Source organism: Cuculus canorus, chromosome 5 (assembly GCF_017976375.1).
Source record: "Cuculus canorus isolate bCucCan1 chromosome 5, bCucCan1.pri, whole genome shotgun sequence".
NCBI classification, from domain to species: domain Eukaryota; kingdom Metazoa; phylum Chordata; class Aves; order Cuculiformes; family Cuculidae; genus Cuculus; species Cuculus canorus.
This window is the reverse complement of record NC_071405.1, coordinates 45176040-45195341: the sequence shown is the minus strand read 5'-3', so window position 1 is coordinate 45195341 and position 19302 is coordinate 45176040. Positions and strand designations below refer to the sequence as shown.

At 43.2% G+C, this 19302-nt stretch overlaps 1 protein-coding gene across 1 annotated transcript in view; it reads right to left on the bottom strand.

Annotated features, from left to right (window-relative positions):
* The window catches only part of LRP5 (LDL receptor related protein 5), a 164984-nt gene that overhangs the window by 21878 nt on the left and 123804 nt on the right, over positions 1–19302 (bottom strand). The window contains 4 exon segments of the mRNA XM_054067099.1: positions 3090–3326; positions 5231–5356; positions 7489–7698; positions 12753–12943. Of these exon segments, the coding sequence (XP_053923074.1) occupies positions 3090–3326; positions 5231–5356; positions 7489–7698; positions 12753–12943 (764 nt within the window).

The following is a 19302-nucleotide window of genomic DNA, read 5'->3' as shown; positions in this document are numbered from 1 at the left end:
TTCCGTGCAGCTCTCCAGCCATTCTTCCCCCAGTCTGTAGCACTGCATAGGGTTGTTGTTCCCCAAGTGCAGGACCCGGCATTTGGCCTTGTTAAACCTCATCCCATTGGTCTCGGCCCAGCGGTCCAGCCTGTTCAGATCCCTTTGCAGAGCCTCCCTACCCTCCAGCAGATCCACACTTCCTCCCAGCTTAGTGTCATCTGCAAACTTGCTAAGGGTGCACTCGATGCCTTCATCCAGGTCATTGATAAAGACATTGAACAGAGCTGGACCCAGTACTGAGCCCTGAGGAACTCCACTTGTGACTGGCCTCCAGCTGGAGTTAACTCCATTGACCACCACTCTCTGGGCCCGGCCATCCAACCAGTTTTCAACCCAGGAGAGTGTGCGCCTGTCCAGGCCAGAATGCTGTGAGAAACTGTGTCAAAGGCTTTACTGAAGTCCAAGAAGACTACATCCACAGCCTTTCCCCCATCCAGTAGTTGAGTATTTTGTCATAGAAGGTGATCAGGTTAGTTTGGCAAGACCTGCCTTTTGTAAACCCATGTTGACTGGGCCTGATCACCCGGTTCTCTTGCATGTGCTTCATGATAGCACTCAAGATTACCTGTTCCATGACTTTCCCTGGCACTGAGGTGAGACTGACAGGCCTGTAGTTCCCCGGATCCTCTCTGCAACCCTTCTTGTATATGGGCACAACATTTGCCAGCCTCCAGTCTAGTGGAACTTCCCCAGTCAGCCAGGACCTCTGGAAGATGATGGATAGGGGTTTGGAAAGGACATCCGCCAGTTCCTTCAATACTCTTGGGTGGATCCCATCCGGCCCCATAGACTTGTAGGCGTCTAGCTGGGCAAGCAAGTCTCTAACCGCCTCCTCTTGGATCAAGGGAGCCTCAATCTGCCCCTCTAACTCTTGGATTTGTAAACAGAAGGAACAACTTTCTTTGCTATTAAAGACTGAGGCGAAGAAGGCATTAAGTACCTCAGCCTTGTCCTTATCCCCTGTCACTGTTATTCCTTCTGCATCCACTAGAAACTGGATATTCTCCCTTGTCCTCCTTTTCCTGTTAATGTACTTGTAGAAAGACTTTTTGTTGTCTTTCACAGACTTAGCGAGTTTTAATTCTAGTTGGGCCTTGGCCCTCCTGATTTTTTCCCTGCACGATCTCACTTCGTCCCTGTAGTCCACCCAAGATGCCTGTCCTTTCCTCCAGAGCACATAGAGCTGCTTCTTCTTATTGACGCATCTTGAGATCTCCCAACTCCACCAAGCTGGCTTTTCCCCCCGCCGGCTCCTTTTCCGGAACACAGGGATGGCCTGCTCTTGAGCTGCTAGGATTTCATTTTTCAAGAGCGCCCAACCCTCATGGGCTCCCTTGCCCTGAAGGACTGTTTCCCACGGGACTTTGCTAATCAACCTTCTGAACAGGCCAAAGTCTGCCCTCTGGAAGTTTAATGTGACTGTTTTGCTAACCCCCTTCTTAATCCCACCTAGAACTGAAAACCCTATCATCTCATGATCACTTAATCCCAGGCGTCCTCCAACCGTCAAGTCCCCAACAAGACCTTCTCTATTTGCAAACAGCAGGTCTAGGAAGGCACCCTCCCTTGTTGATTCGCTAACCAGTTGTGCAAGGAAGTTGTCTTCGATGCACTCCAGGAACCTCCTAGACTGTTTCCTTTCTGCTGTATTGTACTCCCAGCAGACATCCGGAAAGTTAAAGTCTCCCACAAGGACTAGAGGCAGAGATTTAGAGACTGTCCCCAGCTGTTTATAGAAGAGTTCATCAGCAGCTTCTTCTTGGCTGGGTGGTCTGTAACAGACTCCTATCACAAAGTCCCCTTTCTTGTGGGCTCCTCTGATTTTAACCCATAGATGGTAAGGCTCCTCTGTGCCCTCAAAGGGGCTGTTCTGGGCAAGGCAGGTGCCTACAGTTAATACAGAACCAGGAATACTGGAATTAACTTTACTGAGCAGTGCCCACCATATCAGAAGGAGATGACCAAATGCACATTCCACTTTGACTTTGTGTGCAATGGCATCGTTACACTGCATGTAAAGGACATAGCAGAGCCTCTTGATGAAGCAGTACAAGTACTATACACCACCTCCCACAAGAAAGACAGGAACTTGACATGGCTGATCCTCTTCCTGTTTACAAAGAAAGCACTGGTGTTCTGGTGTCCGGGTTCAGAGTTAGAGAAGACACTGCAAATCCTCAAAATTGCTCATTGAAACATCCACAAAGATCTACCCTGCTTGCCCTATGGCAATGGTTGGCCACTGAGTGGGTAGAGACCTGGGTCCTGAGGCTTCACAAGGCAAGAGCCACACTACTGAACAGGCTCCTAAAATTCTGTACAGCAATAAGAGACATAATGTCAGCTCATAGTCTACTGTCCGTTTCAGCTAACTCTTGATTCTAGACACAGAATATGCAAGTTTTCACATCAACCAAAGGATGATGCAAATGCACCTCTCCATGCTACTCTCTTGGATCCAGATCCTACAGCTGACTGCATACAAAGCAGCTGCAGCAACGAGAGCTACTTGGACATCATTCCACAGACTTCTTATACAAAGCTACATCCAGGATTATAAGCATCAGCTTGCTAAGAATGAACTCTGAGAATGGCCAATTCAGCCACAGGATTATGTCCATCTCTTCCACCCTGTGGCACCTTGCAGTGACCACTGTCCAACGGTGGACACTGTGGAAAGAGTGCAAGCCAAAATGGTAATTACGCAGGAACCCCCCCCACGTGGTAAGTTGTGCCAGTTTATTTTCTGTTTTTATTCTGAATATGGATTAAAGAAACTCTCCCCAACCTCCCTCATATCTATAGTTGGTCAGCAATTTATGTAACTACAGAGAAGTTTAATTTGAGCAATAGAGTAAGAAAGAGAGAAAGAAAACCAGAATCAGTGGATAGCTTAGTTAGGCTTAAGGTTAAGGCTGTTTTTCACCATTTGAATATAAATTTTTTATATATATATATATATATACCTAAATATATATCTCAAGAAGAGATAGAATCCCAAATGGATACTTATGTTAGAACCACGAGTTCAGTAAAATTAATCTTACCATCACAATCCGCTTCATCAGACTTATCTTGGCAGTCAATTTCTCCATTACACCGCAAGTGTGCATCGATACACTGTCCTTTCTCACACTGGAACTGGGATGCAGAGCATATGGGGCAATTATCTTCATCACTTTGGTCATCACACTCCGGAAATCCATCACACCGCCACGCCATTGGGATACAGTCAATCTCTCCAGTTGCACAGGTAAACTGGTCTGGGGAACAAGTTGGAGGTTCTGGAGCAAGAGAAAACAAATCACATGTATATTCAATTTTAGCCTTTACAACAGAGTAAAAATGTGATGGACTTTTTCAAGAAAAACACATTTATGCCATTTATGACTGAAGTTCAGTGACAATATTAAGAGGAAATAATTTTGCACAGGGAGTGAAATTTTGCCAACTTCGTAACTAAAACTGGATGCATACTGACTGAAGAAGTTTGCTGTAGTAGGTGAACACTAAACTAAGGACAAGACTACAAATACTTACTTTGGCTTGAACATCTACCTTTTGGAAGACATTCACGTAAATTCTGTCATTCACATAAATTCAAATGAATACAGAAATTTAAACAAATACTCAATTTCTGATTGCAAACCACATTCTACACAATTCTAATCCCTGTAATTACATTAGCCTGGAATAACTCTTCATTTAAAAAACTTGGCACGTTGGGTTAACTGGCAATGAATAAACCTAAAACACATAACGTCTGTTTCTACAATATGGTTCTCTGTTTTTTCAGTGGCTTATCCACAAACAAATTTCCAAGTCAGTGGAGTTGTGCTGTGCTATTCCTGGTGCAGAGAGCGTGAGAATGTGTATCATAGTCATATTGTCCTGTGCCAGGAGGGGGGGTCAGGTAAGCTGCTGGGGCCAGAGACTCCGCATTTCGTAGTCATGCAACTTGATTATTCAATGATATAAAAGCTTCTCACAGTGTTCTTTGGAGACCTCACCTACGAGTGGATGCACTGCGTAGGACCTCCAATTGCTGCGGCAGGCTTTCCAAATCCTTGCTGCAAAAAAGGTGGCTTCCCAGACTGTGGATCTGGATGATGATGATACAGTAATTTGTGATGTATCTTTCTTAATTACTCTACCTATTCTCCTGTAGTAATGATTAGACGTATTGCCTTGAAAGCTGTTAATTGTTAACTTGTTAATCACCACTAATTATTTTTTAACCTTCTTGTTGTAATAAGTTAAGTAAAACCTGATTTCACAGAGTATTTGAGAGTTTGGGCTTTTATGCTGATAGTATTTTGTGCTTAGCACCTTGTGCTAGAATAGTGGGACATAAGAATCTCTTTTGACCATGTATGCAGCAACTGTACAGCAAAAACATATAAGTAGATTGATTCCCCCCTCACCACAGATGTAACTACCGCTACTGAAAATCACAGTGTGTTGTGGCCATGGGAAAGAAAACAGTTTATAATGGAAATGACTGTCCCATGGGAGGTCAGAGTTCAGCCAGAAAATGAAATCCACAGCAAAGTGAATACATAAAAAGAATTAAAGAGGACAGACGGAACCAAATGTTTTAAGATATGATGCCTCCCAAAACCAAACAATGGTTTGTTTTGTTTATAATCCCCTCTGCAAGTGTAACATTTTTTAAAAAATCCTGCGATTGTGAAAGGGAAGTCCAAAGAAAAAGTCTACCACATGGAAAGAGGAGAGCTAACTTAATTTAAAAAGGACTGCAATAGAGCTTTTGGCCAACATTTCATAACTAGAAAGTACAGTGTTTCATGTTATGAGGCCAAATTAATTTGAGAAACTGAAGTATCACACAATTTCTGCTGCTAGGTCATCACAGGTTGATGCAAAAACATCTTATAAGCATTTGTTTAAAGCACAAATCTGTCACATCATATGATTATAAAAATCTCAGAAGATGCAAGTATTTTAATGTCAAACAAGAATATTCTGCTCACAATGAAAAGTCACATATGTCCAAAAAACTGAAACAGAAAACAGCTGGTAGAAGAATCAAAGGTCAATTTAACACATGATGCAACACACCATGTGTAGCAAACCATTGTGTTTAAATCCATATTTTGGATTGGAATGCAACTTCAACCTCTGTCTTGACGTAAGCTGCTTAGCAGTACTGTTAAACATAACTCACCTCCACATGTTAAGAGATTCTGTAGAAGCACAAGGTGCTCAGGGCATGAACATCTCGGAGTGCCATCCCCTTTGGCAATGCAGATGTGTGAACACCCACCATTGTCACGGGAGCATGGATGCACAGCTGGAGAAACACACAGAAAAGAGTAGCAGCATAAAAGAAATCATTACTCCCAAACCACTTCTGTTTGAGTAACCAAGATTTAACTAGAAATTAACAAGAAGGCAAACACAGGATTTTTTAGTTCATTGCTGAAAAGTTAATTTACTGCTTCATGAGGACTACATTTCTCCTGGTCACAGTGATACAGAGACCTTTAAATGATTGCAGAAAAGAATGTGGGAGCTCAGATAAAGAGAAACAAGAGGTGAACTGGAGAACAGCACATTTACAACATATCTAGACATCCCACCTGCATTTCTAGGGTACCCAGGCATCAAGAATTAACATTTGTCACTGCAGAATGCTAGTCCCTAAAACCTTTAGGAATTCTCCTTTAATCTTGAAGAGTTCTTAATTTCTAGCCCCTCCACTTTCCCGCTACTCACAAAACTGCAAGATAAGCACACATAGAAGCACTGAGCACCTGAGAGCTCCTAACAGAATCACTCTAAATGAACACTAGGTGGATAAGAAACAGGTACAGAGAAGTGAGGTCACTATTTGAGGACCCAGGCACAACACAGTCAGAAGAAACCCAGCTTCCTGCTTGCTTATTTGAGCTGACAATTGAGTATCTGCTGGAGTGATCTACAGGGCTATAGCCTGTGTTATTTGTGAAGCTGCTGAACAATGCACTCTTCACTACTAGTAAGGACCAAGAATTTGCATAGGGAAGAAATGGTATAGATACCACAATTTCTGCACCAAAATTGTTTTGCATCTGTTTAGGCTTTTCAGCCACCTGCTTTCACCTTGAACACTTATATAATTTAATGCAGTGTTGCAGACAATACTGTTTGAAGCACAGGTTCCTACCAAAAAGTGCATGCATGTACACTTGTGTGGGCACGCACACGTGCACAAGTATTTTTACTCCCCTGTTGTAACAGAAGTCACCTACGTGGAATAGTTTTCAGCTGCAAAAGTGTAGCTTCAAAGAAACACTACTCTTAACAAAAAAAAAAAATTTTAAAAAACACATGGGATATAAACTAATCTTTTTTTTTAAACAGTGCAGAGAATTAAATAAATTCTTTTTGCATAATTCAGTGTTACCTTTGAAATATTAAAAAAATAAGAGAAATGGCACTGAAGAAGAAAAACATGAATATTGTGAAAGAAAAAAAGACCTGGATGAGGATTAGCACATAGAATCTAGTACAGTTTAAATTTTTATGCTACCTTATTTGGACCGACTTACCCACATAGGCAAGTTTGCAAATACTTGCAGCTACAATAGAAATTGAAGTACATGACACAGAGTTTCAAAGTAAAAGAATTTCTTCTGAAAATTAAAGCATTATACATAAATGTACCCTCCCTATGTAAGACAACTCATCAGAGGCAACAAAGTTTAAGAGGCCACTTTCATTAGCCCTGTTTTCCCCATCTTGATTGTGCTTTTATATTCTCTTCTATATTCCTGTTAAGCAGAAGGAGCTGGAGGTAGTCACTCTGAGGAGTAACTAAGAGGCCTCAGTACTCACCCTCAGACCACAGGAACTTGGGACCACCAGTCCAGAAAAAGAAGGTCCTGCATATGTGACCCCTTCGAGAATTCAGAAGGGAACACCTAAAATAGTTCCACCTCTGATGGGACTCAAATTCCACATCCGCAGTTACTCAGTGTGGGAGATTCCTGCCCATTCTCCCTACCCCAATGAAGGCTTTTACATCATCAACTTGTGCTGAGTCAAACCACTCATGTCTTATGTAGGGGTCTGAAAACCCTGGAGAATAGGGAAGTACAGTCCTTTTCTTTCTCTTTAGAGGTTTTTCTAGGTCTTATTACTTGGTTTTATTTAAAATATTAACATCCATAATTATAAGTAGCTTTTAAAGTGAATTCAATATCATGTGAGCTTGTACAAAGCAGGAAATTAAGTACCATGAAATCACATATTCTAGTTGTGCAGAAATACTCCTCTGGACAAGAACTAGGCATTTGTTTTGCCTCCTCTTCTAGGATCCTGACTGGCCTAGTTGAAAGCACTCCATGGCTTACTTGAACGCCCACTGGGCAATGTTACTACAATATTCAGCTGGATGAGTATTTTGACAGTGAAAGACATCAGACATTGAAATAAACTCACAGAATTCCTCCATATCAAGCTCTTCTACCGCATGAATGCCTGTTAGGTGAGCAATTCGGCCCTGAATTCTAGTCCTTTTGTACCCGTTCATTTTCTCAACTCTCTCAATCATCTGCTGCTGACGATCAATCCAATACAAGTGATTCCCCAGCACAGTGAGTCCCATGGGCTGAAGGATGTTGGAGTCCTCCAGAGTCACGCGGTTAGCACCTGAGATCAACAAAGACAAAGACTAGTTTTACACCAGTTGGCTTTTGACTTTTGTTTTCTTAAAAAAAAAAACCCAACCAAACCCAATCCAACTGAAGCTTATAGTTAGCTATAAGCTCACTGGATTTATTTGTCTACGCAGACTAAGGCTCTACTTGTTCAGCCTGATCTCAAATAAATGCAGCTAGCTGCCATTCCATGAGGGCAAACAGATATAAGCTAAAAACTCTGGTCAGCCAGCGACAGTCAGCTTCGTTTTGACATGCTCTGTTACATGCGTGGAGCCGCTAAAGGCTGCGTCATCAATACAGAGTCAGCTCTAGCACCAAAATTTTTACAATACATTCACACACTGAGCAGTGTACTTTGTTGCAGTCTACAAGCAAAAGTAAAATACATTCAATGGGCTTCACTGCTAAAATACTCAAATAAAATACTTTCATTGTGCAAAGAGCCAAGTACACAAAATCCTGTCATGCTATATCACAACCACTGAGACATCGTCACAAAAGAAAAGCCCATATCCTAAAAGCAACATTTCTTCTTTCAATCTTCTCTTTTTACTTCAGTAACCAACCAGAAAATCCAAACTTCGAGTAAGTCAGTACCTCTTAAACAGCTTTGAATATATGAGGTGTCAGACGACACATGCAAGCTAGCATTGACAGAATCCTAGCCTGTTTGAATCATGGAATACTTTAGGTTGGAAGGGACCTTAAAGATCATCCAGTTCCAACCCCCCCTGCTATGGGCAGGGACACCATTTACTAGATCAGCTTGCTCAAAGCTTCCTCCAACCTGGTCTGAACTCCTCTACAGATTGGGCAACCTTGACTTCTCTGGGCAACCTATCCAGTGCCTCATCACCCTCACAGCAAAAAATTTCTTCCTAATATCTAACCTAAATCTCCCCTCTTGCAGCTTAAAACCACTAAGCTGCAAAAGGGCCCACCTCGCAAGCCTGTACAGATCCCTCTCTATGGCATCCCTTCCCTCCAGTGTGTTGATCGTGGCATACAGCTTGCTGTCATTAGCAAACTTGCTGAAGGTGCACTTGATGCCACTGTTCACGTCTGTGACAAAGATGCTAAACACAGGTCCCAATATCAGCCCCTGAGGAACACCAGTCATTATCAGTCTCTACTTGAACACTGAGCCACTGACCACAACTCTTTTAAGTACAATCATTCCTTAGTCACTGAGTGGTCCATCCATCAAATACATATCTCTCCAATTTAGAGACAAGAATGTCGCATGGACAGTGTCGAATACTCTGCATAGGTCCAGGTAGATGACAGAAATTACTCTTATCTACCAATGCTGTAGCTCCATTGTAGGTGGCCACCAAATTTGTCAGGCATGATTTGCTGCTAGTGAAGCTATGTTGGTTGTCACAAACCACCTCCTTATTTTCCATGTGCCTCAGAAGAGTTCTCAGGAGGATCTGCTCCATGATCTTGCCACACACAGAGGTGAGACTGACCAATCTGTAGTTACCCAGGTCTTCCTGTTTCCTTTTTAAAAATTGGAGTGATATTTCCTCTTTTCCAGTCAGTGGGAACTTCTCAAAGATGATGTATAGTGGTTTAGCAACTTCATCTGTCAGTTCCCTCAGGACCTGCAGATGCATCTCATCAGGTCCCATGGGCTCATGTACTGTCAGGTTCTTTAGATGGTCTTGTACCCGACCTTCTCCTACAGTGGGCAGTTCTTTGTTGTCCCAGTCCCTGCCTTTGCCTCCTGTGACTAGGGTGGTGTGGCTTGTGCCCTTCCCAGACAAGACTGAGGCAAAAAAGTTCTTGAGTACCTCAGCCTTCTTCATATCCTGTTTGAACAGCCTCTCAAATCCAGGCTTAAAACAGGCATTCAATGGTTTTTGGGTGTGTACATCAAGCAGCAACTTCTTTCTCCCTCATCTGCAAAAAGCTGAACCCTGGTGATTTGCAAAGCTGCTGCAGATAGCACTGGATCAGTCAGTTAATCCATACTATAATTAACGTTGGATTTGATCTTGATTGAATGACAATTCCAATTACTAATAAGTAATTTTAAAAGGAGAGGTAAAAGGCACCTATAGCACTGGATGACACCATTAAATTGTTGTTTAGAAGAATGATCAAAATTAAAAACTCAATCTGAATAAATAAAAGGGTATTTTCAACAGATATGGTTAGACAAAAGAAGAGAAAACACATAACAAGTAAAGATGTGCTGAATTTCCATAGATATTAAATACTTTGATACCAAGAATGAAACAGATGCGTAGTCTTTTCAAGATGGACATCGATAATTAAATGTAAAGAACATTAAGGTGGAAGGACACACAGTTCATCTATTTAAAGTTTAATTGAAAACAAAGCATGTTTTCAACACAGTAATTTTATCTTTTCAGTTACTTCAGCAATAATATAAAACACTACTTGACTGGTGTGGAAGACAAAGTATTTGCAAATGGTTTATGAGTGTCTAAAATCACCAAAAACTCCATCTGAAAAATTTAAGAACCCTGTAAAGAAAACTCTTAGACAGCTTTCTAGTTCTTTCATCTCTCTCTGAAAGTTAAGCATTGATCGCCTGACATTATTCCATGATATAGCAGGATGCTGTTAATCAGGGTGTAGTCCAAGCTTCAGAAATCCCACATCATCTCCCCAAGCCTACAAGGACTTAAGGTTGTCTAGATCAGTTTAACTGCATGAAGCATGCTGTACACAATTTTGGTCCAACTTATTCAGCTGCCTCAGCTTACGCCAAAATACTTGCGTGTAAATATGCCCTTTTTAAGGCAATATTTGATCATTAAATATTTCTTAAAGGAACTAATTCAAGCCAACATGATTTTGGCTGTCAAGTTTCTTCTGGAGTTGTGATGCATGACTGCAAAACATTTTAAATTAAAGATATGCTGTTAACTCATTTTAAAAAATAAACAGCTCAGTGAATAAAATTACAGTGAGCTCAGCTGGATCAAATACAACCATAGTTTTCTGGCTAGGTGATACATATCCTTTAGTTAATAAACATTGTTTTCTTTCAGTCCTGTAGTTTTCTGTTGCTTTTATCTGGTTTGATTCTTCAGCTGTGACCCTATCAAATGAATGTGCATTAAAAGCTTTGATTCAATATTATCCACAGAAAGCTTAGTTTTCCCTTTAAAATGATCCACGGAACTGGATTAAAATATATATCCAGTATGCAAACATATGCTTAAGTGGAGTTTTAATGTCATGAAAAGGAAGAACGCAAACAAAGGAAACTGCAATCATGGGAAACCACTACAAGCATGTGATTGCTGTAGCTGCTGATTTATTCATCTATCATTTACCCAAGTCCTATTGTCAGGTCTTATTCATTGAATCCAAAACAATAATAAACAGACTGCTCTGCATTTTATGTTGTTATATGCAAGGACACGGTCCATCTTCCAGCCTGTAACATAACAAGCAAGAAACACCCACACTTTGCTTGCCACCATCTGCGAGATGTGACTCAACCTTGCATGCATGCTAAATCAAATGGGAAAAAGGATACTTATGTGCATTAAGTAGATCACCTAGGCATACAGCTAAGCCTGCTGTATGCTACAGCTTCATTAAGTAATATGGCTATTACATGTATCAGCAGCAGCACTAGTGACTGATCCCATCCTCCCTTCATTAGCTTCTTCCTGGTATGCTTCCCATTGCCCAAACCACATAGTCATCTCTGGTGCCTCTTTTCCCTTCTTGCTTTTGTGGATAACACTTCAGCCACAATAACTGCATGATCTGCTGCTTTTCTTTCTTGTCCTTTTATTTTTGGATTTCCTCCTACAGCATTTCTCCTGTCATCACTAGACAAAATCCTCTTCAGTATCTCTAAATGCATTTCATGTTATGTGTCCCACTGTCAATGTTTTTTTCTGTTTCATAGGCCAAATACTGTCTCACTCCTATCTCCTATTGTCCTACAAATTTTTGGAGGTTTTCTGACACCTATTCTGGATTGGACATTTTGCGGCTACACAGGCAGTCTGACAATACCCCTCTATTCAGCTCAACAACTGATGAAAGACAGGGGCTGCTTTATCTTCCCAGCTCCAGCTTTATGTTTTTTTCTCCTCTCTGGCAGAAGAAATAGGAGTCTGACCTTGAGTCAGATTTAGGTGCTCAAAAGTGAATTGTCCTTGTAAAAAAATAAACAAACGTCTTTGTTTTAGTTCATTGCCTCACTACAACACACAAGAAAGACTGCATGGCAAGAAGAGCCACCAAAATTTGGAGAATCAGTCTTTTATAGCAGATACCAATCACCAGAACAGCCTACCTTCTACTCCCTCACACTAGTTCACTTCTCTCTGTACTTCTTTTATGAGTTTAATCTCCTGATACATGGAGGATGATGAGTGTGAATTATGAGTCAGAAAGCAGGGCCATTGGATCACTCACCAAATGAGCTATCAGCGCTATCAGGTGCTTTTAAAAGTCAATGATGAAAAGCACTCTCTAAGATCTATAAGGTGCTATTGCTAGGAACATAGAGTGATGCTTTATTATATTAAGATGGGAAAACTGCAATGAGTTGACATAGCTCCTCTGGTTTGCAACACTGGTATTCCATATCAGCTGCCTTATCATCCATCTTCGAAGAAACCCATTCTCCCTTCCTGTTGTTTGTTTTCCAAGCTACTTTGATTTACTAAGCTGTAAAATTCACAGAAATAAAAATGAAAGTTATGCAAACTTTTCAAACCATAAGGGGAAAGAAAAAAGAAAGGGCACAGGGGAGGTGATTTAGGGGTTCCGCGACTGGCAACACCTATTTAAAACTGATTTTGCAAAAGTTGCTTTCAGAACATATCAAAAGTCAAATGGCTCTCTTGAAGGGTGGCAATCATTACAGAAATGTTTATACCCACCACATCAAAGTAGGGAGCCCACCAGCGATTGTTATCTGTGACTGCCTACACAGAACTGGCAACAGTGGACATAGAAGTTACTAGGGTCAGCATCAGAGGGAATGATGTCCTATAACATACACACTCCGCCCCAAATGTTTAACTGCATACCACATACCTGACAAGTCACAGCTTTCAATGCGCTTCAGATCTGCATCCACCCAGAAAAGCTTTCCAAGTTTGTTGTCAATCACCAGTGCTACTGGTCGGATCAACCCAGTTGTAAAAAGCACTTCTCTCTCTGTGCCATCAAGTGCTGCACGCTCAATCTTAGGAGCTCGCTCTTGCATGTTGGTGAAGTACATGTACCTTAGAACAAAGACAGCAGTCACTTAACTGAGAGTTTCAGAAGGGAGTCAACTCACCTTTGTACACAGGTTCTATGTTGTATGTGGGAACTGTTTACACAGGGATGACTTTGGTCACTGTCGCTCCTACCTTCAAACACCCAGATGTGTCAGCTGCAGAACCCCAAACATTTGCTAATGGGCATGTGGAGGTAGCCTGAAATTAATAGCTGTTGTCCTTAACACACCAGGCCATAAAATGCCTTAGCAGTCAGTACTGCTGAGCAGGCAGCACTGTTCCTGCAGTGGAGTTAGGAGTTGTAGTAGAGCAACACAGACTTTCTGCAACCATCCTTGGGTAAAGCTGTCCTCATCTGTGAATCAAAGCCCAGCAGCTCTTTCTGACAAAAAAAACATTAACTGTCACCACTCCTCCCTTCTGGGTTGCCTTCCTTCTCAGCAAGTAAAAGCTCCTACCAAACTTGTGAGGAGTAAAGATGGCACAAGGAAGAACAAATGATGACGGCATGCTCCTGATGAGCATGGGTTTCATGGATCCTTTGTGCTTGCCTAAGCCAGTTCAGCTGCAAATAGAAGTAGCCTCTGTCCTCACCCTGCATAGGGGAAAAAAGGGCTTGTCTACTATAAAGCCCGACTTTTCTTTCTTTGCCTTAAACATTTTGTCTGAAGGCTGGCCATTTGTGCCCTTGTTTTGTGATGCTGTCAACAAATAGCAGAGGGGGTGCAGCAGCAGACACTCCCCAAAGACTGACCTTAGGATACCGTCTGAGGGCCACTTCTGTGGCACTGGTTTCAATGGGAGGGGAAGGTGCAGGAGCAAACATCGCTCCTGCCTTGCCTGGCCGAGCTCATGGTCCTGAGCTGGCTGCTATGGGGGAAAGAGAGGAAGCGGTGGGCGTTGCTCCCCCTGGATCCTCACACCTGCCTGATTGCCCTGTCTGGACCCTCCCGAAGGAGCTTCTGCACAGCATGACCAACCTACACATACTGATGGGGCATGGACTGGCCTTATAAAAGAATTCGCAAGGAGCCACACAGCACACTGTAGCCCATAACTTCGATGGGACCAGACTGGATCATCAAAGCGGCCTGGAAGAAGCTGCTGTAGTGACCACATATTCTGGAGGAACTGCTGTTGTCCATCAATGTGGCGATTTCTTTCGTTTTCCCTTCTTTCTCTCTCTCTCATTTACCTTACTGTTTTCCTGATCTGGTATTGGTGTCTGTGTCAGATTGGATCCGAGTGACCTTGGCTGCGTTCAGGGATCAGATTATGATCTGAACAGATACAAATCTCTCAACTCTGGGAAGTTGCACCCCCATATCTTGGCTGTGCACTTGAGTCATTTGGTCTGTTTATTTCGGTTTAAGCCAGAATAAATTTTGCTTCCGATTTTCATCCTGAGAGTGACCCTGTTGGCCTCCAGATCACTGCACAGATAAAAGAACCCTCGTTCTTTCGACTGTGCAGGACAAAAGAAGCCTGGGTGTGAGCATGTGGCTCATGGATCTGGCGAGTGACACATATCCAAACGATGAACTGAGAACTCCCTCAGGGAGAAGTTCAGCACTTTTGAAGTGGTGGATAACACGGGCAAACTCCCTAATTCAGTAGACTACATTGCTGCATGGCCTATTTTGATGGCACAAGGAGGAGAGGCAGCAGTCAGAACATATAGAATCATAGAATCACCAGGTTGGAAAGGACCCACTGGATCATCAAGTCCAACCATTCCTAACACTCCCTTAAACCATGCCCCTAAGCACTTCATGAACCTGTTCCTTAAACACCTCCAGGGAAGATGACTCGACAACCTCCCTGGGCAGCCTGTTCCAGTGCCCAATGACTCTTACTGTGAAGAATTTTTTTCTGATATCCAGCCTGAACCTCCCCTGACGGAGCTTGAGGCCGTTCCCCCTTGTCCTGTCCCCTGTCACTTGGGAGAAGAGGCCAGCTCCCTCCTCTCCACAACCTCCTTTCAGGTAGTTGTAGAGAGTAATAAGGTCTCCCCTCAGCCTCCTCTTCTCCAGGCTAAACAACCCCAGCTCTCTCAGCCGCTCCTCATAAGACTTGTTCTCCAGGCCCCTCACCAGCTTCGTTGCTCTTCTCTGGACACACTCCAGAGCCTCAACATCCTTCTTGTGGTGAGGGGCCCAGAACTGAACACAGTACTCAAGGTGCGGTCTCACCAGTGCCAAGTACAGAGGGAGAATAACCTCCTTGGACCTGGTGGTGACCCCATTTCTGATACAAGCCAAAATGCCATTGGCCTTCTTGGCCACCTGGGCACACTGCTGGCTCATGTTCAGTCGGCTGTCAACCAGCACCCCCAGGTCCGTCTCCTCCGTGCAGCTCTCCAGCCACTCTTCTCCCAGTCTGTAGCACTGCATAGGGTTGTTGTGCCCCAAGTGCAGGACCCGGCATTTGGCCTTGTTAAACCTCATCCCATTGGTCTCGGCCCAGCAGTCCAGCCTGTTCAGATCCCTTTGCAGAGCCTCCCTACCATCCAGCAGATCCACACTTCCTCCCAGCTTAGTGTCATCCGCAAACTTGCTGAGGGTGCACTCAATGCCTTCATCCAGGTCATTGATAAAGACATTGAACAGAGCTGGACCCAGTACTGAGCCCTGAGGAACCCCACTTGTGACCGGCCTCCAGTTGGAGTTAACTCCATTTATCACCACTCTCTGGGCCCGGCCATCCAACCAGTTTTCGACCCAGGAGAGTGTGCGCCCATCCAGGTCAGAGGCTGACAGTTTCTGCAGCAGAATGCTGTGAGAAACTGTGTCAAAGGCTTTACTGAAGTCCAAGAAGACTACATCCACAGCCTTTCCCCCATCCAGTAGTCATTTTGTCATAGAAGGCGATCAGGTTAGTTTGGCAAGATCTGCCTTTCGTAAATCCATGCTGACTGGGCCTGATCACCCGGTTCTCTTGCATGTTCTCTGTAGCCAGGGGAGAAGTAGAGGGAAGGCTTTCTGGAACTGAAGCTGAAGTAATTCAGTAATCAAATCACTCATTCAGCTCTCCCAGATAGCCACAGTTTCTAGCCTCTCTCCTATCTTCTTCTCTTTTTAATTAAAACCAGATTTATCTTCAAATTGTTTGAAAACCTGACTAGCAAAATTGAGTTTTAGAGATAAATAAACCCAAACTCCCACTTTAATGAAGAAAGAAGATAAGCTTTTATAAACACAAACTATGTTCAAGTGACTTATTCCCAGTAAGACTGGAATCCTTCCTCTAATTTCCCCCCCTGCATACCAGCTTTTGAACTGTGCAGAGTACACTGAGTATGGTATAAAGCACCAATCTTCTAAATGCTCCAGATAATCTCTGGGTACTACCATATCTATACAGTTAAAAAATATTGTCATTCAACACCTGTGAAGCACATGGTAAGGTGTTTAGTTGTAAGCTGGGACTTAAGCATCGAACTTATTAAAGAGAGACCTCTTAAGAATGAAGCTGTTAACCACCTGAAGTGGAGATGGTGTCTGCTGAATCTACCCATAACTGCTTTGCAGCAAATCAACAAATTTTCTTCCTGTGGGAAATCACTCTAGGGCATCCTATCTATTTTAATTAATTTCAGAAATTTTTGAGATACACATCAAGGCAGAACAAACTTAACAATGTATTGAACATAAGAGGTTCATTTGTTTGATTAATTTTATGATATTAAACTAGCAGGAATAGTTGTATCAAGAGTTGAACAGTGTTGTTTAATATCTTCATCCACCACATAGATGATGGATTTGAGTGCATCCTCAGTAGGTTTGTGGATGACATCAAGCTTAGTGGTGAGGTTGACAAACCTGAGGGACAGGATGTCATCCAGAGGGACCCTGACAAGCTGCAGAAGTGGCCTTGTGAAAACTTCATGAGGTTCAACAAGGCCAAGTGTAAGGTCCTGCACCTGCGTTGGGCAACCCTCAGGCTAGGGGATGAAGAGATTGACAGCAGTCATGCTGAGAAGGACTTGCGGGTCCTGGTGGATGAGTGAGACATGAGCTAGCAATGTGCGCTTGCAGCCCAGAAGATCAACTATATCCTGGGCTGCATCAAAAGAAGTGTGGCCAGCAGGCTGAGGAGTGAAGACAGGCTAAGAGAGTTGAGGTTGTTCAGCTTGGCGAACAGAAGCCACCAAGGAGACCTTACTATGGCCTTTCAATACTTAAAGGAGGCTTACAAAAAAGATGGGGAAAAACTTTTTAGCAAGGCCTGTAGCAATAGGACAAGGGGTAAAGGTTTTAAACTAAAAGAGTTTAGATTAGATGTTAGGAAGAATTTTTTTTGCTGATGGGAGTGGAACACTGGAACGGGTTGCCCAGAGAGGTGGTAGATGCCCCATCCTTGGAAACATTCAAGGTCACGTTGGATAGGGCTCTGAGCAGCATAATTTAACTGAAGATGTCTCTGTTCACTGCAGGGGGGACTGCAGGTGCGTTGGACTAGATGACCTTCATGGTCCCTTCAAACCGAAACTATTCTATGATTCTATATGAGAGATTCCTTTTTACTCCTGGAAACATGACCTTTTAGATGACCAAACATTTATGAGCCAGATTGCTACGACGTGCAAAAGCAGATAAGGGAGGCTGGGAGCGTTCCTTACAGCTTGGCGTTGTTCGCCTTGAAGACCTTGGAAGTTGATAATGAAGGAGCCAGCTAGCAGCAGTTTACTGATAAGTGGGCACTGGAATGCAGAAAGCTGGCTGCATTTGGTTCAGGAGTTTGAAAACAGCCAGAGGAGACGAGTCTGCACACAGTTCAAAAAGACATATATTCATCCCAAGGAAGACTTCCTACTTCATCCCTAAGACCCCGGCCAACAACCATCAGGAGGCACTACGCAGGTGCAAGATTGGAGCGAACTTTCCAGATCTAATTATAATACGAAGCGGGGAAAGGTTATGAATATGTAGTAGGCACTTATACCTATGGATGTCTTTACACTATAAGTAGCTGCTTGTTAAGCTATATGGTGTGCAAGCTAGGAGGAGAACCTCCTTGCACCCCAGCGCTGGAAATAAACATACCTGCTTTATTAACTCATTTTGGGTTATAGAGTTTGATTCCGCAAAACAATTTGGCACCCCAGATGGGACACCCTCTCTGCCCGGCTGCAGGATCGGTGGGGAGTGGGACATTCTAAGGCGCGCCCCAGTAAGCTATTTCTCTGGAGAATCTCCCATCTCTACTGGATCGCTGCGGGGCGAGAGATGGACCATCAGCGGGCGGACCAGGTATGTGATTTATGTATGATAATTTGGATGTACCTGCAGGATAAGGGGGGGACGAGTCCGTAAATCGTGGGTAGGACGCCTCACGTGGTGACGAAGGGTTGGGGTCACTCCAAGATCTCATAAAATCGTGAGGGGGATAAAAATCCCCTTTTGCGCAGGGTGAGGAGGTGGCATCACCCGCCCCCGGGTAAAGTAGCGAATTCGCGGTTGTGGGTGCTCCCTGCTGTGATAGCAAAGCACCAGGTGAAATATAATCCCAAGATTCCTATTAGACGGAGACACGGAGTGAGGGATTAGGGTATAATCCCAAGATTCTCGTTAGACGGAGACACGTAGTGAGGGATTATGGTGTTATATGTGGTATTATAGATAAGATAATATTATAGTATATACTATTATTAATTGGGTACTCCTCGCTGAGGAAGCAGGAGTGCTGCATATGAGATAGCTATCACCTTCTACACCTGTTGCAAATCTTCAGTATCAGTACCGTGTATACTATAACATTGTTAAGAGCTCATTTTAAACTTCTCATATGTTGTGGAGTGTTTGTATGTGAGTGTGTGGATGCCTGAGACGCAATTGAGCGTTTCGATCCATGGTTCTGTTCTCCTGCAAAGGAAGCAGCCGCAGATGAACGAAGCGAGTGATCACTGCTATACGTTGAGAGTTTTATGTCATAAGTATACTCTCTGAATTGTTTGACGTATAACAGAGTACCAGTGGAACTGAAAGGGATAGCTTACTGGGGGACATTCTTCCTCCATAGACAGGAGCTAGAGGTGGACTGAGCTCAAAATGTTGAAAGACTTGCAAATTGTTTAGAAGCCCTTTTTGTCTTGATCCCAGGAATGCACCTATGAAGCCTTTTAATTCCAAACGTCCATTGAGCTGGCCAATGGGTATATTTACCTCGGACCTTTGGAATGGAAGGCTGCAAAGGATGAAATTTTAAAATACCTAGTATAGAAGAAGGAAAAAAAAAGGAGAAAAAAAACGGGAGAAGCTTAGAAGTGGCTGAGAGTGTCCCTCCCTTTTCCCCCCCTTCCTGGTATGCGAGTTGAGTTAGGTGCTGTGTGTGTGAGTTAACCCTTCCCCTCACGGAATGTG